Source organism: Mizuhopecten yessoensis, unplaced genomic scaffold, assembly GCF_002113885.1.
Source record: "Mizuhopecten yessoensis strain PY_sf001 unplaced genomic scaffold, ASM211388v2 scaffold10913, whole genome shotgun sequence".
NCBI lineage: Eukaryota > Metazoa > Mollusca > Bivalvia > Pectinida > Pectinidae > Mizuhopecten > Mizuhopecten yessoensis.
Genome location: NW_018408784.1, coordinates 554,585 through 579,652, shown reverse-complemented (window position 1 = coordinate 579,652; position 25,068 = coordinate 554,585). Strand labels below are relative to the sequence as shown.

Sequence of the window (25,068 nt, the reverse complement as noted above, 5' to 3'; positions counted from 1 at the left end):
TAATCCGTGTGCACGGTTTGGTAATCCGTGCGCACGGTTTGTTAATCCGTGTGCACGGTTTGTCAATCCGTGCGCACGGTTTGGTAATCCGTGCGCACGGTTTAGTAATCCGTGCGCACGGTTTGTCAATCCGTGTGCACGGTTTGGTAATCCGTGCGCACGGTTTAATAATCCGTGTGCACGGTTTGTTAATCCGTGTGCACGGTTTGGTAATCCGTGCGCACGGTTTAGTAAATGTTTTACCATGTCCCTTCGGGGGCTCCGTAGTAAGCAGACAGCCGTCAAATATAACTCTTTAAAGTTTACAAATTTCCTAAACTTTTACACTTCATTTATGTTGTAGTGGATTATATTAATCACATGACATAACGTTTTGTTTCCCTCATGTGCTCGTTCGAAGCCTTTCTAGAAAAAAAAGGGCAAGAGGCATCACACCTGAGTCCCGAGTAACTGAAACAGACGACAGACAGTGCTGCTTGTAGGAGGAAAACGTGATTATTTGTATGGCGTCCATGAATCCTTCTTAAACATATTGCTTTTTTTTGTGAATACCCTCGATAATATAGGGGTTACGCTCACTTTCGCTTTCTGCACCCCTGGAATATGTCATGGCAAAATTGAAGGCACACGACTGGCTAATTTATTGGTCTGGGGTATAAAAACCTGACCAATAACTAAGGCGACACCCGACTTCAAAGTCAGCCAATTTTACCGTTTCGCAAACTACAGATTCTTCTGATAAACATCAAAAGATTAAACTAGTCTTCTAGTCTCATCCACACGTTTGTACACACTGAGTCTTCAATTTTGCTCTGGCATATTCCAATGGTGCAGAAAGCGAAAGTGAGCGTAGTGAGTGACGTAGCACTTTTCTTTCCGAGAAACGCAAACATCCAGCATCAACGAAGTTAATTGACCATGAAACATAGGCCTTATTCAGCATTTGTAGTTAATAGTAGACACCAAGTTGCATGGCTACCCTAGCACGTGTCACTTTGTAAAAATAATTGTCCGACTCAAACGAAAACTGAACATTGACGCTTAATTAGTGCAAATGTTGACTTGCCATCTCCTCAGACTCCGGCGAAAACGCAACACTCTAGATCAAAATCTTATATTTACTGCGATCTGTGTATTCAAGTAAAGAAGATGATTTTGCGAGGAACATCTTGTTGTAATCGGAGGAATGCGCGTCTTTCTATCATTATCCATAACGCTAGTCAATAAAATAACCCTAAGCTACATGAAGTAGTTTGTTACGTTGTATCGCCTAGAATGATCGTTTATCAAAATTAGGAATCAGTACATCAGTATAGTGTCCCTATCGACTCGATCACAACACGCCTTTAGTAAGACAGTACAGTATATAGCTACCTTCATTTTTCCGATACGGATGTTCCTCTCTTGATCAATGTCTGTGGTAGTATGACTTGTTCTAGTGTCAAATTTAAAGCGGTCATATTTAAACCGTGTCAGAACTTGCTATCGAGATAGGGTTTCTAATGTGCGCAATTCGTTGTTTCCTTCAACGAAATTACATGTTCCTGCATGTTTAATACACAATATGTTTTTCATAACGCATTGTTAGATTTGCGACTGGTTAAAACCAAAAACTACATAAGCGATATTTTCTAAGATATTATGAATTTTAACAGAAATTTCAATATTCTATATACTGTATCAACATAATTAAACATTTTCATTCAAATTATCTGGTCTTTGAAACTATAAAGAATTAAAAAAGTCTTTTGAATGTATAGTCTTTTGACTGTATTGTTAAGCAGAAGAATATCTATGAGATATATAGTAATAAGGAAGCAATCAGCGCATAGGGCTGTCTTTAGACAACGTGAATAGCAATGCTTATTGTAAATATATATACAAAATGTTTCCCCCCGAAACATCGATTAAATCCATGCTAACAATGTCTATTCACTGATTAAAGATACCAGTACGTCACGTTCATCATACACGGAAATACACATCTGAATTTATTATGCAACAAACATGCTGTACAGATCGTTTTGAATGGGAACTTCCTTGTAGACGCATTGACAAACAAGCATACATTCGTATGAAAATCGTCAGAAGAGCTTTTTCCTGTTTCTGGAAAACACTAAGCCTAACGGAAATCTAGAGCATGTTTTTCCAAGTACAATCCTCCCGTTTTTACTTGATATCTAAAGTGATCAGTGCCCAAAGGTCAAATGTCCGATGGCCAGAAGGCATATTAATCTAAAGTCCCGATAGTGTGAGGCTCGGTGGTTCGAACAGACTCCTTAGTTCGAAAAATACAGTTTGTGTTTAATTTAGGTCAATGTTTTACAGACGACCACCCCAATCTAATAAAATCACAGGGACAGTAACTACCCTGCCAATTTTGCAAGGCCATGGAACTGTATTTAAAAATTAAACAGACTGGAAATGTTGTTCTCTATGACTTACAGATAATTTACTACACAGCATTTGACCAAGTTGTTCATTTACCAGTTGAAATTTTCTGGTCAGTTTCCTGTATCGCCGCTTGCCAGTAACTCAGAGCATGTCCATATCACAGCTGAATCACACAAAACTCTATAAGTGTAGTGATACAAAACATATCTTTATTAATATTTTTATCTGTTTGATATATTGGTCTATTCTAACGCTTGGAAATATGAATTTCTGAAGAATAGAGCTCCGCGTTTGTGCCACGCGCAGTCTTTCATGCTGGTTACTGTAGATATCACCTCAATTAATTGTTAGTGATGGCCTATCTTCATGACAAACTGAAGTACTATGGTTCTAGACCTAAACAATCTTAGATACTGCCGTTTGAAGTTTTTAACAAATCTGAACCCTAAGGCAGAGGTCATTCATTTTTGGTAATTTCAGCCATACATGTCTTCAACATCTATCTTAAATATAATCCATCTCCCTTCCAAAGTAAATCTTTTAAGCACCTAATGTTTGAAATGATATATACTCAATATTTATAGATTTATTAATGTCTTCTACGATACAGCAGAACTTTGTTAAGCCAGGATGTTGGATATTTTGCTCTCCAATGACCTCAATCTTAAGAATGTGATCACTAAAATATTGAAAAATCTCACTTCATGAAGAAAGATCAAAGTGTCCAGAATTGTATCAACATTAGATAACAATTTATTCCAAACCACATTTTCTGTGTATAAGAACAAAAAATAACAGTAGCTGTTTTATTGTAATGTTAAGCTGAAGAATATCTACGAGCGATTAATCAGAAAGAATGGAGGCCAATGGTTTTAGTGCAGTCTTCTGTCTATAAAATACTTAAGTATTATTAGTATACAACATTTTATTTCAAAATACTTCGTCTGTGTAAAACTTAAGAATGTCCATTCACAGTATAAAGAAATACCAGCTGTTCACGTTCACCTCAAAGGTACACATATGGAGTTATGACGTAACAAACATGAGAAAAGCACAGAAGGCATACGATATACAGGTCGTTTGTAATGGGACAATGTCCCTGTATCCGTTTATATCCAAGTGTCCTTACAACACTAAGACTATTATCTTCCTTTTAAATAATGAGTTGCCTGTACATTTGTATGACCGTCAGAAGGGCCTTTTTCCTGTTTTCGGGGCAACTCTAGGCCTTACGGAAATCTGGGGCATGTTTTCTATTACTAATCGATCAGTGTCAGGGTCCAAGGCCCGATAGCCAGAAGGCGTATTAATCTAAAGTCCCGATAGTGTGAGGCTCGGTGGTTCGAACAGACTCCTTAGTCCGAAAAACACAGTTTGTGGTTAAATTTAGGTCAATGTTTTACAGACGACCCCAATCCAATAAAATCACAGGGACAGTAACTACCCTGCCAATTTTGCAAGGCCATGGAACTGTATTTAAAAATTAAACAGACTGGAAATATCGTTCTCTATGACTTACAGATAATTTACAACACAGCGTCTGACCAAGTTGCTAATTTCCCAGTTTTTTGAAATCTAAGGTCAGTTTCCTGTATCGTCGCTTGCCAGTAACTCACATCATGCCCATATTACAGCTGAATTACACAAATCACCATAAGCGTAGCGATACAAAATACATTTATATAGTAATATAAGTAGACCTGTTTTATATATATGACAATTCTACCGCTTGGAATTATGAAAATTCTCAGGAAAAAAAGTCCCTGTTTGTGCCATGCTGTAGATACAACATCAATTTATTGTCCATGATGGTTTATCATCACGACATACTGAAGTATCATGGTTCTAGACCTAAAAAAATCTGCCGTTTGAAATTTTTAACAAATCTGAACCCTAAGAAGGCCAAGGTAATTTATTTTTGGTAATTTCAGCCATACATGTCTTCAACATCGATCTAAAATATAACCCATCTAACTTACAAAGTAAATATTTGATGTACCTAATGTTTGAAATGATATATACTCAATATTTATAGATTGATTAATGTCTTCTACGATACAGCAGAACTTTGTAAAGCCAGAATGTTGCTCTCCAATGACCTCAATCTTAGGAATAAGATCACTGAAGTATTGAAAATCTCACTTTATGAAGAAAAATCTAAGTGTCCGGAATTGTATCAACATTAGATAACAATTTATTCCAAACCACATTTTCTCTGTATAAGAACAAAAATTAAGGAGGCCTTTTTATTGAATTATTAAGCCGAAGAATATCTACGAGAGATTAATAAAAAAAAACGGAGGCCATCGGTTACTTTAATATAATTATTCTTAGTATAAATTTTATTTCAAAATACGTCCATTCACAGTATAAAGAAATATCAGCTGTTCACGTTCACCTCAAAGGTACACATATGGAGTTATGACGTAACAAACATAAAAATAGCACAGAGGGCACACGGTATACAGGTCGTTTGTAATGGGACAATTTCCTTATAGCCGTTTTTATTCAAGTGTCCTTACAACACTAAGACTATTTTCTTCCTTTTAAATAATGAGTTGCCTGTACATTTGTAGGAAACCCGTCAGAAGAGCTTTTTTCCTGTTTTCGGGGAAACTCTAGGCCTTACGGAAATCTGAGGCATGTTTTCTATTACTAATCGTTCAGTGTCAAGGTCCAACGTCCGATAGCCAGAAGGCGTATTAATCTACAGTCCCAATAGTGTAAGGCTCGGTGGTTCGAACAGACTCCTTAGTCCGAAAAATACAGTTTTTGGTTAAATTTAGGTCAATGTTTTTACAGAAGACCATCCCGATCTAATAAAATCACAGGGACAGTAACTACCCTGTCAATTGTGTAAGGCCATGGAACTGTATTTAAAACTTAATCAGACTGGAAATGTTGTTCTCTACGACTTACAGATAAGATACTGCATAGCATCTCCTAAGTTGCTCATTTCCCAGTTGAAATTTTCTGGTCAGTTCTGCCAGTAACTCAGGTCATGCCCATATATCAGCTAAATGGCACATATCACCATAAGAGTAGCGATACAAAACGTATCTTAAATAATATTAGTCTGTTTGATATATTGATAAATTCTACCGCTTTGAAATATGAACTTTCATGGGGGTAACTGTAGATACCTCATCAATCTATTGTCCATGATGGCTTATCTGTACGACATATTGACGTATCATGGTTCTAGACCCCAGAAATTCTTATATAATGTTGTTAGAAGTTTTCAACGTATCTGAATCACGAGATTAATTTATTTTAACTACAACACGCTATCCCAGTTAGCTTCTGACCAAATAGCAAGGCCTTCTTTGACAGGAATATTTGTAATGCTTGTAAGCCGACCCTCGACATTTCTCAATGTTGACCTTATACATTAACAAAATAGACACAGAAGTACAGGACCGGTCTTTTCGACATGCTAAAAAGTTCATGGCTCTAGACCTCAGGATTTTTTTATCTAAAGTTATTCATGTCAGGTCATTGACATAAAGTAACCACAGCAATCCATCTCGGGTAGCTACTGGCCAAATGTACTGAGCCTATGCCCTCTTTACGCCAACAACATCCTACGGACAATACACCAGAAAAAAAGGTGCACATTGGTATTCTTTTCTAACCCTGTAACCTTGAAAGTATTTCAAGTTCATTTATTTACGGTAAGAAAACCGTTATAGCAGGAAGCTACTGGCTTAAGGTCTTCCAGCTCCCAAGAATATGTTGACCTCGGAAAGACTGATCACACTATACGGAAGTTCACACGCACATCGTGACAGGTGAGCTTTAATGAAAACACAAACACCAGACAAAGATACTATTCATGACATCATTTTATTCTCTTTTTCATAGCCAATACAGCCCAGTGACAATTGAAGGAACTATACCAGTTTGAGCAAGCACATGTACTTAACACTACCTAGACTTGTCACAGAGACACGACTAGCTATGCTGTTATAATCTGCTACATGGAAACCTGTACATCTACTAGTACTACAAGTATCCAAATACAAAATGGTCTAATTGTAATCGGAAATAAATAACCTACTTGCAATAGTCTTTTTATCATAATATCAAATAACTATTTCGTGAAATTCTTCAGTGAAGGGCTTTTACCAGTCTAGTCTATCATATTGTGAATTATGAATATTTTTTTCAAACATTAGTTCAAAAATAGACGTAATTCTTTATCAAAATAAAACACAGTGAAGTTCTGGTCATTGTTCAATGTATGACCCAAAAAGTAACTTCAAATTAAAGGTTTTGCAATTTGTAATAATAAAATCCACTGTATTTCCTATCCTACATCTTAGTATGTGTCTACCTGTGACTGAAGGCTATAATGTACAGCATGTCGACACTGGTCATGCTACTGGAACGGAACCCTAACATGCTCCCTTTTAAGGCTATCAACTAGATCATGACAATGCCGTGAAATGCACTATGTACTAGTATAACATTAATACATTTTTGTCATGTATATATCACAGATTATTCCATGGACGATACTGATATCAATCTTGCAATTATCAACAATTCCTCGAAATTACAACTTAATACATGTTTGATACTTACATAACAACTTATTTTCACACGCACAGTATTTTATTTCATCAGCATCACGTGATGTGCATTCCTTTAATTTCTTTTCATGGTGCGCCCACAATTTTTCATCATCTAGGTTTTCCTTTCCTGTTCAAATATATATCTTGTTTCCAATATGGAAACGTTCAGACATGTATCTAGTATACCACAATATGTACATGTTATACTCACTACAGTAAAATCTCATTTAATTGCTGATGGACGGTTTAAAGATTTTCTTGTGCATTACATGTATACTTATTCAAAAACATCCAAGATTCCAAACAACATATACAAAAACATGCATTGTAAAACGTTGATTTTGTCGAAATATTTTGAGTGAGAAACATTATTTCTCAAATCATTGAATTTAGGTCAACCTAGATCACCATTGATAAAGGGAATTCAGTAAATCTGCTATATATAAGTTTAAGGAAAATATGATTTCTTTTTAGCAATTACAGTGTACAGGAACTTCAATGCAAAGAGTATATTATTTCCTGATAGTGTATACAGCATGTCAGGTCTTAAATAAAAAAGAGTATGCAACACTCCTGAAAAGTCACCGAAAGGAGCCCCAATGATAGATTCACTGTCCCTTTGAAGTCTCCGTTGAAAATTCCTTAACTGATTTCTTTATTTTATAAAAGTATTCATATCTTTTCATAAGGACGTTAACAATGCAGAATGATTTAAACCATTCCCCTTCAATAATCCAGTAGGTATGTTTCCACCTTACTGGTGTAAACCAATTTCATAATTACGTCTAGTCTCTAAATATTCTGGCACTGTGAAAACATTAATGTTATTTTTGTCTAAATTAACATTTTATGTCTCTTATGGTACCATTTTAAAATCATGCACAAGGCTAAGCATGAATAAGGCTAACGTAATACCTCAATAAAGACTCCAATTCACAGTAAAGATAACATCTGGTTTCCTTCAAAAATCAGATATCCTTACGCAAAAAGGGAACTGCCTCCATGACATACATCGACTACGAAGATTTTGAGAATTTCCCCCGATACATCCATTTTATAATGTACCATATTATATACTAGTAGAGCTGTATACTGTATCACAGTCGTGTAACATCTAGTAATAAATGACTCAATATATACTGTACAACAGCATGTCTCTCGTAAAATCTGTGTACCTGGTAGGTTTCCATGCATCAATCAATGAAGGTGAAGAATATGTGGTCGGGTAACAGTATATAAATAACAAACCCTTATGATGCAAAGATGTGTCCAGATGAATGGATCCTATACAATCCTGTGATTATGAAATGCTGTTTTATGGGCGTGACTGGCTCCATTGCTCTATCAATTATCTAGCATAAGGTCTAAATATCAATACATTCTAGACAGAACGTGTTCAGTGTGGAAGAATAAATAAAGTTGGTAACAAAAACGCATCACTTCTTGCTTGCAAAATCATGAAAGCTACACTCTTTTCTGACCGATTAACACTTCCCTAGTCAATACTTGTTAAATTAACAACAATTTGGTCTGTAAACCATACTTAGAATATAAATACATCACATTGAAGAATTGCTCCCCTTTTGTTTTACAGAAAAAATTCCCGAAACATTGTTTGACTAGCATACTTAGTTTTTGTACTTTGAAAAAATATGAAGTAAACATCAACATATAGAAATCAAGAAATTTGACATAGATACCCGATTTAATTATGTAAGGAATGGACTTGTATTGTTCCCAAGTAATCACTAACACTGAATACATATGAGAAGTGGAACTTGAATTTAAAGGTAAATTTCGAATACTAATAATAACGAAATTTTACAAAACACTTGGACACTTCATACCTTAATCTCTATTCAGTTACCGAAACAGAGTTCTTTTTATTTCTATATCCTGATGTATACACATTGTTTTTAGAATGATCAAGTGCAAGTATCACTGTAGTGAAAACAAGACGTTAAGATTACTGACCGGGTACATTGATAGTCATAATACTGCCGTTCGTTGGGGGTGTACTCGCGTTACAGTATGGAACTTGCTACCTGAATGGAGCACTACCTATCATAACCTTGTACCGATACGACCTATCCTTAACCCAAATAATACACATACAACTTTCCATTGATGTGGAAAAATAAACCTTTCAATTAAAGACAACGTATGAATATGGTACTGTTCTACATATCACATGTACAAGCTATGAAGCAGATAGGAGAAAAAGAATCTTTCCATTCCTTTGGTATGATGGTTCAAGTTTTAAATACTGTTGGAAAAATCTAGATCCTTCTCAGTCTCTAATCGAAACTGAGATCAGAATCTTAATAAATGGTACACCATGGAATCAGACTATTGTTGACATTTCAATTATTTCAAACAGATATCGTTGGAGTTTTTCATAGCTCCTGGAAATTTAATCCTGTGAGTGATGGATAGGTTCCATTTAAACAGTGTTTTCCAAATTATTATCCAGTTACGGGTAACAATCAAATAACCAAAGAACATACATGAAGCAGGGGAGATAAGTTATGACTGAAGAGCTACCAGGGGAGATAAGTCATGACTGAAGAGCTACCAGAGGTCTGCAGTGTAATACTGGGGGGGTTGTATGGACAGTGTCCTCTTATAAATACCAACTATATACAACATCTACACCACATATATACTGTACATGCTTAATGACTATTAACTGTAGATTTATTTATCAAAAACCTGTACATAACTATGATAAACAATAAACAACAAAGATCACCTCTTTAACAATGGACGGATTGAAATGGAGGACGTACAATGACGTAATATAATAATAATAAATAAATTCACCTCCAGCTACAAAGGCAAGCTACAAGAATAACTACACAACCAATCTTAAACGATCTTGAAAATGTGAAAATGTACACTGATATTGAATAATATTAACTAAGTCCAGCACATTCATCAATCAATAGTTGAATGCTTATAAGGGAAAACAGCACAAAATTCTCAATGAAATTATGCACTTTTGCTATTCATGAATGTTCTAACTAATTGGACAATGAAGGTACACTGGCATTTTAGAAATAGAAAAAAATAAAATTTGTTCCAACAAATGCACTTCTATAATTCAGATGAATATTAAATCAACGTGGTTCAAATCAAATGGTGTGGGAAGCATATAAATTGCCTGAGCATCAACACAAAATATATAGCTATAACATTTCAGTTAATACAGCGGTATAATATACAAATGAACATGAGAATGGATGACATCAGTCAATTTGCAATTTCAAACATTCAATGATGGTGTGGCAATTAAATGTTAACTTAAAATTGAAAAAGAACAATTCTTTTCTGTGCCTCATGATTAAAAAGAAGGCATTTGCCTATCAAACGTAATATTTTTCTGTAGGACTGTACCATAACAGTCATTCCATGTTGCCTCTGAACTTTGAATTTCAAAAAAAACCTACTTTGACACTGACAAAACATTGCACATGATATTAACAAGCCATTATAACATTCAATCCCTTTCTGCGTACACGATCATCAAAACACTTTCAAGTTTTATCCCTAAAACCTTCTTTTCCTAAAATATATTCTTGCTAGTATGTATCGTTATCATTCCTGTTTAACAGATTTCAAATATCCTATAGTTGACTTGAAAACTCCATCTGCAATACATTTGACAAATCAAGAATTTCACATAACAAAGAAAACAAAGTAGGTCTCATGAAACCAGTTGAAATTTGAAAACAGATCCTTAAAATTAGTCAAAAAAATGTAAACAGATGATCAACACTAGTTAAAAAAAATTAAACAGATCATCAACACTAGTAAAAAAAAAAAAAAAAAAAAAAAAATCCTCATATTAATAAAATTGATATTCTCTGGCTACAAATGCAGGTCAATTATAGCACTATTTCCATCACACATAAATCTTTGATGAATCACATTGACAAGATATACAGCCAAATTGTGAGTTACACAATTTCACCAATACATGTCTTCAACATCTATCTAAAATATATCTATTTATCTCACTAACAAAGTAAATCTTTTATGTACCTGGTATTTGAAATGGAATGTCGTCAATAGTAATAGATTTATTAATACGATACAGTAGAACTTTGTTAGGCCAGAATGTGATCAATAAAATATCGAAAATGTCCATTCATGAAGAAAGATCAAAGTGTCCAGAACAACTTGGTTCTACTGTACCGTATAGGCCTTATGTAACATTTGGGTTTACAATTTAGGCATATCTTACATAGTTCATTATCTTTATCAATAACAATATTCCCACAACAGTTTTTAAATATCTCTCAAGTGTTTGCCAAATTAGTGACATAAACTTTCTCATTTAGACCATCACAACTTTTCTGATCAGCACTTAAAGAAAAAAAATGTAAAATAACCATTCACACATTATACACGCTATACCAAACACCCCATCTCTTACTCAAATTTTCTTCCCATAATAGGATTTAAAGTATATATTGTTAAGGAACTGCCATGTACAACCAAATACTTGTTTTAGGTTTAATACTGCCAAAGCACTCAGATAGATTATTATAAATGCTACACTCCAAACTGAAGATGTTAAAAGAGTCTGCTCAATCATTTTAACTTGGTACCTCTCTCAATTGTCAAGAAATATTGATGTTTTGCAACTAGATACATCCCTGGGAAGGTTTTTTTCAAATACCATAATTTCCTGCATATATCCTGCAGGCCATACAATGTTTTACATCGGTAAAAGAATTTTGCAGGCCATCTCGTGAAGCAGATTATTGGGTATTTTTTCCCCCAATATATAAATATGTTTTTTGTGCTGCTGTTTTTTTTCTCTACTTTGCACACCAGAGCAAGATTTATACAAATCAAAATTAAAATCAAATACAATATAATACACCACCAACAATCCTCTTCAGGGGTCATTTGTACCTCATCCCTTTTTCCAATACTGTTTGGCTGGGTTTTTTCTGTTGTGCCCTCGCCACAGGTACACATACAAACCTGCCCCTTTACTTTAAGAGTTTTAACCTATTACCTGCTGGCTATTTGTTGGAGTAGACTATCTGTTTATATTTTCACAAAAAATACTACATTTAACGTCCAGCAGGCTATCCCCCAGTGCAGGACACATGCAGAAAATTTCGATAAATGTGGTTTATATCTCAAAAGCTACAATGCTTCCACATCTAATGCATTTCTAAAGGCAAAAACATTCGCACCCCTATATACATACACTTCTAACCTATCTATTGATATCAACACACTTCACAAGTAGCAAACCATACATTCTTCATTCTTGATAAAACACATAGAAATGACTATTTCATGTCTCTATATTGAAGTAAAACAAAAACAATATAAAATGGAAATTAGAGAATATATTATATCACAGTTTATCACAGATATCAGAGAATAAACACAACTGGATGGTTTTGATGTGACCAAATCGTCTAATCTGGACTCAATTCTCCAGCCTATATATCAGCTCGAAATTGTATCCTTTTCAAATCCAACTTATCCAACAACATTTTAGTTGTCACGCTCGATACATCTGACAAATTAAATTCTCCTTGTGGGTTGTATGGAAATATTTGTTTTCTAATCACACTAATCAAACGTCTTTCGTCAAGATTGAGAAATATGTTGACCAATCACATTAAATGTCTTTCGTCGAGTTAAAGAAGTCTTTGGGACGGTTTGTGGTAAAATCATCTCTCTATCAAGTCCTGAAGGAGCTGAAGATGGCGAGGGGTGACATTGGGATCAGACGTGGCCTTTTCTAAAAGACTGTTGCCCATGTGTGAGTACAAGGCATTGACAAGGGAACAAGTTGCAGACCGGATGCTAGAGCTGCCACCCTGAATGGCCCCACTGCTGTGTGTAGCACCAAGTAAGTGCCACACCAGCGGCAGCACATGCAGTATGACCTGCTTGTGTTTGCGTTGATAAACCTTGATCACAAGTTCTGGAAAAGACAATTAGGATTAATGTAATTATCTACATTGAAATCTATAAATGTTAGATGTATATTTTTATACCTATATTAATCTTAATTTAATGTTTAATAAACTGAAATTTATGTTTTTTCTAATGACATTTGGAAGAGATACTTCCAAATTGTAGGGAACCACCTCACAAGAAAGGAACCACCACTTACCAGCAACTTTTTCCACCAAGTCTGGCTTGCTCCTGGCATTGGCAGATTGTGCTTGATTGGCAAGAGGCTGAATCAAAAGTCCACCATCTGCAAAGAAAGATTCGGTAAGAACTAGAATCATACTAACCCTTTCACCCCTATGTAACTTTAGTAGACTCACCCATGGACTGATCTGGATGAGTCCATTTTGGTCTACAGTGGTGAAAGGGTTAAGAAGATTCCTCAAAATAAAATAAGTTAAAGGAATAGATAACATATAGCTCAACTTATGTAATCAGATTATTTTGATGAGTGGACTCTGTTCTGTACGGTCAAATTGTGTGTTCTTGGTTAAACGCCATCTCTAGTAGCCTAATATACTGCCAGAGTGTATAGGATTGAATGAAGAACATTTACTCTACCTACTGAATGTCATTTATAAAAAAAACTTAACCGACTAATAGCTGCATGTAGTCTGACAGCACATGCCTCCAAGACACTGATGTCCCCTTGCCAAACTTGGCGCTAACAAACTACACTTTGAGTCTTGGAAACCCCATCAATACTATATAATCCATTAATTTGGCGCTAACAAACTACACTTGGAGTCTTGGAAACCCCATCAATATTATATAATCCATTAATATGGCACTAACAAACTACACTTTGAGTCTTGGAAACCCCATCAATATTATATAATCCATTAATTTGTATTCCTGGATGAATTCATAATCATGGTGACTGGACCACACATATGTTTTTATGTATACAAATGTTTCCTGGATTGAATGAGTGTTTAAACTAATATTAAAACAACAACCCTGCTTTCCTTTTTACATGTAATAGTAAAAGTGTTTATACATATAATAATATAATAATAATCTTTATTTAACGTTGTATACCTATGAATCAGAAATTTTAAAATAGAGGAAAGGAAAAGGTACAAATATATTATCTTAAATTTTTTATATTTAGTGTTTAATTACTTCATTAATCATCGAGACAGGGCCATACCAATTCTATCCTGAACATGCACACAAATGTAGTATGTATGCATCAGCATGAATTTCTTCTGTCACAAATTTATTGAGTAGTTGAATATGCAATCATCAATGCCACGAAAATTTAAAAGTATGTTGAAAATTACCTATGTTATCAACGAGAGCATCTATAACATCCATTGCCGTTGCATAAATTTCCTTGTTGCGCGAGGAGAGATTTGGTGCCACATTGCCCACAGCAATGTTCAACACCACTGCCAAAGAGTCTGATAAATAGGGGATGATCTGTAGAAACACTTGAAGCGCATATAGGTTAACTTTGCTGTTGGGATCTTGAAGACGAGGTAAAAACTTGTCGAAGATCTGAAAAAAATTGGAAATAATAAACTAACAAATTTTACAGGATTATTTTAAGTCACATTTTAAATGCCAGTGTGGTAATTAATGAGTAATTTAATGTTTTTATAATAAATTGCACTTTCTATATTTTTTTTTTGTAGTAAATACTTGATTATCTCCCTTGACCAACTTTGATCTACAGAACGTCTCGTTACCTTTATGAGACTTTACCAACAATAACTCCCATATTGTATTTCATATCACTGTTAAGACACTCCAGTATAAAGCAAACTAAAATTAGAACAATGCATGAATAAATTTCAATCAGTGAAACAAAAAAACAACGTTTTTAGTATCTGAAGAAGATTTTCATCTGGAAGAAAACTGGTTAATGAACCGTAATTCAAACTTACCTTTACCATATTAGCAGATATGACCTCGGCATGTGTGTCACACATCTCAAGGAGTCGTGTGATGCCCTTGTAGCGGTCACGCCAATCGTTAGCTGATATTAAGGCTGTCATCTGTTTCACCTCCTCTTGGGTTGCCTCATCTGTCCTCACCAATTTCTTCGGGGAAGCATGCTGATTCTCACTACAACCAGGGGAATATGTTCACTGACCACAAATTATCAGCATGCTGGCATTACATCTTTCTTGTTTTCAATTAACAATGAATTTATGTCAATCACACTGACCACTGATGTCTAATATAAATTTAAAAGTTTGCAGAAAAATAGTGTCAATTTAGAGTTAGTTTCGGTTTTCACATTCCTTTATTAATCCACATATAGAAATATATCTATAACACTGACTAATAAACCAGTTCCTTAAAATACAGATTCCATAGAATTACTATAAATTCTATTACAATGGAAAAACAATAAACCTGAAGTCTTTTGACATTGAATAGGACAATAATTAAAAGTGAAAATTAAGTAAGGAAATTGTTGATTAGTTACAGAACATGTTGAACACTTCAATGACGCTATGGTTGCTACTGACGGACATATGTACTACCTGTTGGCAGACCCTCCCCGGATCATGGAACTGTTGCGACTACTAGGATGTGTCCTTCCCCCTCGAGCTGACGACGACTCACCAGGAAGATCTCCCAAACCCTAGAAACATTGAAACAGGAGTATGAATGAACTCAATAGCAATAGAGAAACTCTGACATATTTACTTTTCTTTTGCAGAATTATTTTTTAGTTACAGGAAAATAATCGACAACTCTCTTTTAGAAGTTGGAACATACAAGTTGTGTTACCATTAGAGTGAAAATGCTTCTTAAAAAATGTCTTCAAAATTTACCCAACTTTACCTAACTGAACTTGCAAATGCAAATGGATTTCATTGACAGTAATTAGTTTTCCTGAACTTAAAAACCAATGCTTTCTGCTGTTTGAAAATAATGACGAAAGCATGGACATTTTTTCGACAACTAGGAGCTACAGATAAATAATTTAATACAGAGGATTCTTTTCAGCAATTTACAGGATGAAAATATGCTACCTTTGTTCTCAAGGTATCCACTATTTCAACAACGTTGCGCAGAGTCTGAGGTGGTAAATGCTTTGTAAGCATTTTGTCAAAGTCTTGGTGCACCATTAGGATAGAAAAGATTTTCCTGCCGTTGTATCTGCAAATAGACCAGCAATAAAAATGTTTCAGAAAGACTGAGCATGAACAGAAAAAAATATTCTGTGATCACTCTTTTCGGCCCAAAATGTGTAAATTTCACCTCGTATATAAGAAGATACAGAGTGAGGTTTTCTTATTCTTTAAAACTATGGGATTTTGAAAATCGCAAGTAACTGCCTGTTTGTGAACAAGAAGATGAGCATTTGACCTCAAATGAAAGAAATTTCATATTTCCATATTATTTTTTTTGATAATTATATACAGAAACTTAAATTCCAATGTACACGCCTGTTTGCCAGTGACATACCTGGTTTCTGGCGATCCATCTAAACAAAAACTCGCGGCAGTAGGTAATACTCTATCTGTGATATCTTTCACTCCACTCAGAATACGTCCTGGACCCATCTTATCCACAAGATCCACCACGAAGTAGGATGTTGTCTTTCGAACTTGAGGGTTCTTGTGCCTGTTCAGAATACATGTATCATTTAATGCTTCACTATAAAGCAGAATACAGCAATGAATTGGTCATTTAAAATATCAGCCAACACAAACGGAAGTGTCAAAATCTTGAAAATATATTTTCAGTACTGAATATTACACAATTCTTAAATGGTATTTACTTGGACCTGTACTCTGATAAGAGCCGAGACTTACAATGTAAAAGATACTACGTACAACAGAAATAGCTTTAAACCATCGAACTGCTAATTCCTATCCACAAAGATGATCTTGATTCATACAATATATCCCACAAAACTTACGTGGCGCCTCCTGCTATCAGTGCCAACAATGACCTCTGAGGGGTAATACAATCTAACATCACTGCTAATGCCTTCTCCACGTCTTCTCGAATGAATCCGTTACTCTCTCCATTTTTGGCGAGAAGAACTTTGGCAGTAATATCAACTTCCTGTTGAAAAAACCCATGAGATGCCTTAAAATTTTGTTTGGAAAGTGAAATTTGACTATTTTCAACTACACTGAAAATCACTAGTGCAATAGGATCATAATGAAATGCCTCAACATATTCAAATATAATTTTTATAATCTCATATTAGAGGTATCTATAACTCTACATTAACTAAATGAATCATGAATAATTAAACAGAAATTTAAAGCGAGAAATCTTACATCCAAGTCTGTTGTCGTGTACACACGACAACAATATGTCATCCTGGTCCCCGTTGCCGTGTACAGACGACAAAATAAAGGGCCGTCTTATCCCCGTTGTCGTGTACACACGACAACAGACTTGGATGTAACCTGCTTGATGTTTAGTTGGTTATCGCACGAGACTGTCGCGAAAAAACAATTAATTGTCGCTAAAATCAGAACCCATCAGTTTGGAAGAAATAATTTTATTTGTGCAGAGTACACTTTTTATTATGTGACTTAAAGTTTTCGCATTTGCCGCAAGATGTTTTCGTTTGGTGCCTCAAATGTAAACATGATGGCGGCAACTTAATTCGATATGAACACTCGTAAATTCATCATCAGATATTTGTTGAGACTTACGGAAGTAAATTTGAATATTCTAATATAAGTCTTGATAAAATCTACTTGTATTTAGAACGACTCCACATTCATAACCATAATCAATCCCCATTGGAAACCTGCATTACAACGCTGTGTTAAATACAAGGAATTGTATCGTTTATTGCCAGACAAATGTCAATTTCTCAGTCATAATCAGCTGCCAGTTTGTCATTATGCTGCGAAAATGAAGAAGTGTTTGTCTATGAACCAGAACATGAAACAATAACAAAATTTGTTCACGGTTACCCGTTTTATTCTTGCGGCAGTTACACTTAGTCTAAAAAGTACATTAAAAATCTGCCATTTTGTTATATGCGCGGGGGCGAGTCTAATAAGTACATCCGGTACGGAATCCGGACCGGAGTTGCGGTACGGAAAGAGTTAAGAGTGATTTAGAATTATATCTGTTGGACATTTTTCTCTCTTTTAAAATCATGCAATAACACAGAGTGAAAATGATTGGAAGATACTTACAGAATCCATTCCCTTCTTCAGGTAGGCGTACATGTCTGCTATACATACAATGGCTGATCGTGATACTTGTGAGCGCAAGTTTTTCACCTGGAGTAAAGAGGGTTATCTTATAATAACATGTTTCTTTTATGCTCTCAGTCTGATATTCAAGACTCTTGATTGCATTGAGATCAATTGTAGAAAAGCACATAAGTTTTAACTTGCGACTGACAAACAAATTCTCGCAAAATTTGAGTTTGACAAATTTCCTTCTATGAAGATGATAAAATCTTTGTTTTCCTGCTATTTCATCCTATTAACATTTCTTTCGTTGAAATTTTCTACTGTATCATCCCTGTATAAATTATCTTTTATCAACATGAATGAAATCACTCACTTCATTTAACATTGCGATGATGACGCTGTGTAGCTGTTGGTTGACCACTTCAGGGTGGTACTTCACCAGTCTCCGCATCATGTTGATACCGCTGCACTTGATTTCCCTGTAAAGGCAGGACTGACAATGTTATCACAAGCTACTTTACATAAATCACAGGAATCAGAACAACAATGGAGAAGCAGCCACTATTGATAGCAATGTAATTTTTTTGTAAAAAAAAACACCAAAAACAATTGAACAGGTAGTTTTTATGGAGTTGCTTCCCTTCTATCAAAGAATTCAACATTTTAAAGAAAAATAGTTTTTCCGAGTATTGCTAACTGGATCTTTGGTCATAGAGTCATTATCTTAAATCACAGTGTATTTAAGTATAAGTTTGCTTTTTAATTGACACTTTACAATCATGTTGAGTTACTTGTCTGACATGAAACCTCGAAGATTTATAGATAAAAGCACAGTTCACAGTGGCAACTGGGATTTACAAAGTACAAAAAGTAAAACACAATGATGAGGAGCATCCTACCAGTCCTCTTGAGCAAGGTTCTTGTTAGCATCCCTTAGCGCAAGGTCAGGATCTCTATAGGGTTTCCAGTCATCCGGATTTTCCGACTCCAAACCAGAGCGGGATGAGGACGCTGATACAGGGTGACTAGACGTTCCGTTGACTTGTCTGAAAAAACCCAGCAACTAACTCATATAACACTGGACAACTGACAATGAAATTGAAATTGTAGAACATTGGACAAATGTCACATTGCACTCAACTGGAAAGAATCCTGACAAAACTTTCAGGATTTAAAATTCATTAAAAGAAAATATTTGATCTGATAAAACAATTGTAGATTTTCTGCAAATTTTGCATCACCGTACACCTTAGATAACGTTGTTGCAAATACGTTAAACTCAGTAAAAAAAGATGTTTCAAAAATACCATATCATGATTTTTCTATTAAAGGTTGATATATTAATAATTTGACATTATAATTATTCAAAAAAAAAAGGACATAAATTCTTACGGTTTTGTTCTTTTTCGCGGCGAGAAAGCGGGCGATGTTTTCGTTTTTGGTGTATTTGAACCAGATATTGATAATGCTGAAAAAAGAAAGTGAATATAATAGTGAGTATGATTCATATATTGGATCTTCCTGTCCTGTCATATTTCGGGTATATAGCAAATATATGCACAGTGAACATATGGATATTAAGTTTCCAAAACGGTAGAAGGTATGCACACACAATTTTTCATAGAATATTACAGGATTTTCTCAGCAAACACCAAATTTAAAAAAAAAAACTCAGTGTTTTTTGATAAATTAGTCACCATTTCCTCTTCGATGAATAGAGCCACCTATTTCAAAATTACTCAAGAAAAAATCGGATTTTCGTGACATACATTTCTCATCATGGTCAATCTTTCAGAACTGCTGTTTTTATTGTGCTTTGTCTTAACGAGATTGAATCCCTGGCACATGATAAGACATTCTGATTGGTTACCTTAGTCTGATGCCCTGCAGACCCATTTGGTTCTGCGTTCTTGATGCTGAGCATCAGACAAAAAAGACATTCTGTTTGGCTGGGAATCTTATGACCTTTTGTAAACAGACTGGGTATTCTTATCAGTAAACTTGATGATTAGACAGTGATCAGTGACTGTGGAGAACACACACGTGCTCAGTGATCAGTGACTGTGGAGAACACACACGTGCTCAGTGAGTGTTAACACTTACACTCTATACCTAAACTTTCGCTGGTATTCAAACGCCGAAGCTTCTCTTGTTGTCTCTCTCGCTCTTTCCTTATCTTCTCATCATGCTCTTGTTTCTTCTTTTCTCTATCTCTTCGTTCCCTCTCTAATTCCTCTTCCTTCTGTTTTTGAGCCTGAATTATTCTGTCTTTCATGGCTTTGCTCATGGCTTTGTTGGGATCCTGAAAGGTTTGTTAGGAAAAGTTGTGATCTGATATGCATTATCATGATTTTGAATCAAACAAGCCATGCGAGTGATTGACAACCAATATGATAATAGATGATTGGGGCAATTCACGAGTCAAAACAATCGTCCCAAACACTACAATACCAGCTTAAATAATATTTATGTTCCTATTATATCTAAAATGTGTTATAAGAGATCACACATTCTGTTACTACATAAAGATCTCTACAATTTACTTCTGATCATAAGTTCTAGAATGATCACTCCTATGTCTCTTATTTAAATTGTATTAAACAGCTTTTATTGAATTCAGATAACAACTAAAAGATTCAGCTGACCTCAGTGAGGTTGTTGGGGTCCTCCAGATAAGGGTCGTCACTTGAGCCCTGTCTGTTCATGCTTACACCAACCACAGCATTGGGCATGTCACGGCGGTCAGATTTCATGGACTTCTTGTCGTACCGGTCCTGAGACTGGGAGTTACCCACCATCATGGCATGGTCAGTCCCATTGCTGGAGTCAAACATTCCTGTACATACAAAAATACTTACTTTTAATCAATTTCTATTAATTTTTCAATGATTTCAATACTTCAATCTCACAGCACTCCAAGCAATTTATAGTTAAATATTTTTCAAATGTGCAATTTAATCATTCTGTGATGATCTAAATATCTATCTAACAGTGAAAACATGCCAATATCAATTCTCAATCAGTGTCGAGTGACTTATAATGCAATCATGTGTCTTTAGCTTAATTATTGTGAAAATGCTGTGATAATACAAACCAACTAATTAAGCTGTAATTCGGCTCTGCCATTGTATATCTATCATTTCTTTTCAGAAGGAAATATGCATATCTACATGTAGCAGCTCCTTCCAATTGAATGAAAGGACAATGGATCAGGAGAGATCTGCCAAGTAACCCAGCTATATTCACAGGATTAGAACAACGAGAGATATTGTAGGAATTATTGTGCAGGTGATAAATTTGTTAAAATATCAGAGTATTATAAGAGACAGGAATGAGGTTAACAAGTCCTTGTTATAGAGGAGAATCTTCGGCCTACATGTCCTTTCCGTAAATGCTGAAAACGCATTATAGAAAACCAACTGATTCTTACAACTACTGACAAAAATTTAAAGAGAGTGTGGGATTAAGCCAACAATCAAAACTCTACCCTCTTAAATGGAATGCCAAATATATGAAAAGCTTTCAAGACATATCACCCTACTTTAGTGTAAACACTACGGACACTCCCTTCCCCTACTTGCGCATAAAACACTATTAACACACCCCTCTCCTACTCCAACATAAAACACTATGGACACACCCCTCTCCTATTCCATTGTATAACACTATGGACACACCCCTCTCCTATTCCATTGTATAACACTATGGACATACCCCTCTCCTATTCCATTGTAAAACACTACGGACACTCCCTTCCCCTACTTGCGCATAAAACACTATTAACACACCCCTCTCCTACTCCAACATAAAACACTATGGACACCCCCCTCTCCTATTCCATTGTATAACACTATGGACACACCCCTCTCCTATTCCATTGTAAAACACTATGGACACACCCCTCTCCTACTCGAGCGTAAAACACTATGGACACACCCCTCTCCTACTCGAGCGTAAAACTCTATGGACACACCCCTCTCCTACTCGAGCGTAAAACACTATGGACACACCCCTCCCCTACTCTAACGTAAAACACTATGGACACACCCCTCTCCTACTCTAACGTAAAACAATATGAACACACCCCTCTCCTACTCGAGCATAAAACACTATGGACACACCCCTCTCCTACTCTAACGTAAAACACTATGGTCACACCCCTCTCCTACTCCAACGTAAAACACTATGGACACACCCCTCTCCTACTCCAACGTAAAACACTATGGACACACCCATCTCCAACTCAACCATAAAACACTATGGACACACCCCTCTTCTACTCCAACGTAAAACACTATGCACACACCCCTCCCAGAATCCAACATAAAATACTATTGATACCAACCTCTCCTACTCCAATGAAAACAGTATGGACACAGCCCTCTACTATTCTAGCATACAACACTATGGACACCCCCCTCTCCTAATCCAGCATAAAACACTATGGACAACCCTCCCCTACTGAACACTTCAGATGGACACCCCCCACCCCCTCCTTATTATCGTGTAAACACTTAGGACAGTCCCTTCCTCTACTCTAGCAGTGTAAATACTATAGACACATACCCCTGCCCACCACTCTGACACCAATGTTTCCATCCTTGGCAGGGGCTTGGTCGTCATCCAGCTCCACTGAGCCGAGACTGTTGGACGAAGCCACGCCCAGAGGGGACAATAACGGTCCTGAAAAAAATGACATCATGGAATGCTGGGATACGTGAGGTGAAGGTCTGTGACATGTGACCAGGCTTTCCTTATTAGGAAGTCATTCCAATGAATTTTGTTTTCAGTTCAGAAGAGATGAAATCCAATAGATATAGTCATTATATACAAGGCACAACTTACAATTTACATTTACATTACTTTTATCACGTCAATCACAAACGCTTACATTAATCTTTCTAGGGCTAAATTATAAACAGCAAACATACTGTATGGAATCAATAGCAGAACTGAAGTATGGCCATGTTGGTTAGATACAAACATTATGCTAATGCCATAAATTCTATACATTAACCAACACTTCGAAATTGATATAATCCATCGAGAGATCAAGAGTTTGCCATTTCCAAGATCAATATCTATGGGTGTACTTATATATAATCCAATGGAATGAATTCCTGCCAAGGCAAAATTAATGTTTAACACATGAATTATTACATGCAAGTAGGAGTCCCAAAACGTCCATGCAGTGAAACCCCACTCCATATCACAACCACGTATGTCAAACATCAACTTGACATTTCAACAACTAATGGGGGTGAAAGTGTTGCTTCCTGGTTTACTTTTGGATTTCAGAACAATTTGTGTTAAGGTAGCACATACACCTTCTATCCCAGTACCCTTTATAAGTGAGGAACATGCATGCAGATGGTAGAAGTTGTCGGACAAGGAGTTGGTTACAGTGATGCAAAGGAATGTTGTTAAGAGGATAACAAAACTTGAGGAAAGCATTTTGACCTTGATTTTTTAATGTATCAAAAGTTATGAATGCTATTCCCAAAACAAATGCTTCAAAAGACAACAGTTTGAAACATGAGATTAATTTTATAGAAAATTCCATTATATTACAAGTTTTTCAAAATCACAAAGTAAAACAAATATAACAATACAAAAGGTCTTTGCTTCCCTCGGTCTTTACTTAATTTGAGCACACCTCTTCATTTACATGCTTCAATACTGAAAGAGGACTTTTTGAAAGTTAATGAAGTAGGATAGTCTAAGTGGAATATTTCCCATCCGATTACCCCAGGACTAACTCTACTGTAAGGATCCTTACCTTTCTGAGTGCGCCGCCGTGCTTTATTGGCAGCCGCAGCAGCACTGGCCTTGGAGTCGGCAGTCGGGATAGTGTCGTCACTGTAGCCCCGTCCTACCACCTGGACATCCGAGTTACGGTTTTCCCTGAAGGTCACGCCGCTCACAGGGTTGTAGTCTATGTGTAGGGTACCGCTACTACTACTCGAGTCAGTGACATCAGATCCATAAACATCACGACTACTGCTACTTTTCTTCAAGTCGACTTCCGACCTCGCTAACTTTGGCCTTGATTCAAATGGTGCTTCCACCTTTTTGCTGAAGAAAATGATTTATTAAGATTTTTAAAAAAGCAAATTAACAAAAACAGTTGGGTTTTTTTTTAGGTAGAATAAAAGTTTGCTGATGTCAACCCTATTTTACAAATATCATTTCTGTCAGACACAATTAATGAAACTGAAACAAATGTCACTCCAGGAAAAGAGGTTTTGGTAAACAATGACAGTGAAGGATGTAAAACATACCTCTTCTTGCTGCGATTTGACAGAGAGCTAGCATCAGAGTCGTTATCTCGTGACGATGTGCTCCATATACCACTCTCGTGAAAGTCTGGTGAAGGAGACCTTGAAGTCAGGCTCTGCTGGCTGGAAGTTTTCTCTAACACAACTTTTTCCTTCTTTTTATGGGCACTACTTCGGATTCCTTGTAAGGACTTCATCATCTGTAAAACAAACCAATCAATTTGAGTTGCTATCAACTTGTTTATAGTTAAGTCCTTCATGTCAGATACAGCCTCCAAACAGAGCCCTGCACTCATCCATGTACAGGTTCCTGAAATCAGTTCCATAATATGATGCAAATGTGAAAAATACCCCAAACAAGAGGCCCAAGGGCCTTAGCGGTCACCTGAGTTATATCATAGATACTGGTAGCTTTATTTTATTGTTTAGATGTGATGTGGAAATCAGCATGTAAACTAAGTGAAATACAATACTTGTCATGTCATCAATGGATAAGAATTTGAAAATATTGGTAAATGTTCCCTTTGGGGCCCCGCTCTAGCCCCTGGGGATGGGGCAGGAATCCTAATTTTACAAAGTAAAACTCTCATTTACCCAAGATGATTCTGACTAAGTTTGAGCAATTTTCTGCTGAAAATGGATAAAATATATACCGAAAAGTGTTATTTCCCTATATAAACTATATTAAAC

General features: G+C 35.9%; 1 protein-coding gene across 7 annotated transcripts in view; it reads right to left on the bottom strand.

Moving 5' to 3' along the window:
• Positions 1-10,775: 10,775 nt before the first annotated feature.
• LOC110463503 (TOG array regulator of axonemal microtubules protein 1-like) overlaps positions 10,776-25,068 on the bottom strand; it is a 57,333-nt gene continuing 43,040 nt past the window's right edge. For 6 of the 7 annotated variants that reach the window (XM_021518135.1, XM_021518136.1, XM_021518137.1 and 3 more), the window contains 17 exons: positions 24,382-24,578; positions 23,880-24,175; positions 22,667-22,783; positions 20,746-20,936; positions 20,204-20,402; positions 19,493-19,568; positions 19,000-19,146; positions 18,474-18,579; positions 18,098-18,184; positions 16,849-16,997; positions 16,392-16,550; positions 15,956-16,082; positions 15,461-15,561; positions 14,855-15,035; positions 14,249-14,465; positions 13,123-13,209; positions 10,776-12,930 (listed from right to left, as the gene is read on the bottom strand). In XM_021518135.1, the coding sequence (XP_021373810.1) occupies positions 12,674-12,930; positions 13,123-13,209; positions 14,249-14,465; positions 14,855-15,035; positions 15,461-15,561; positions 15,956-16,082; positions 16,392-16,550; positions 16,849-16,997; positions 18,098-18,184; positions 18,474-18,579; positions 19,000-19,146; positions 19,493-19,568; positions 20,204-20,402; positions 20,746-20,936; positions 22,667-22,783; positions 23,880-24,175; positions 24,382-24,578 (2,694 nt within the window). In that variant the 3' untranslated portion in view covers positions 10,776-12,673. The remainder of the gene's footprint in view (positions 12,931-13,122; positions 13,210-14,248; positions 14,466-14,854; positions 15,036-15,460; positions 15,562-15,955; positions 16,083-16,391; positions 16,551-16,848; positions 16,998-18,097; positions 18,185-18,473; positions 18,580-18,999; positions 19,147-19,492; positions 19,569-20,203; positions 20,403-20,745; positions 20,937-22,666; positions 22,784-23,879; positions 24,176-24,381; positions 24,579-25,068) is intronic. The other variant, XM_021518139.1, reaches the window with a different exon arrangement.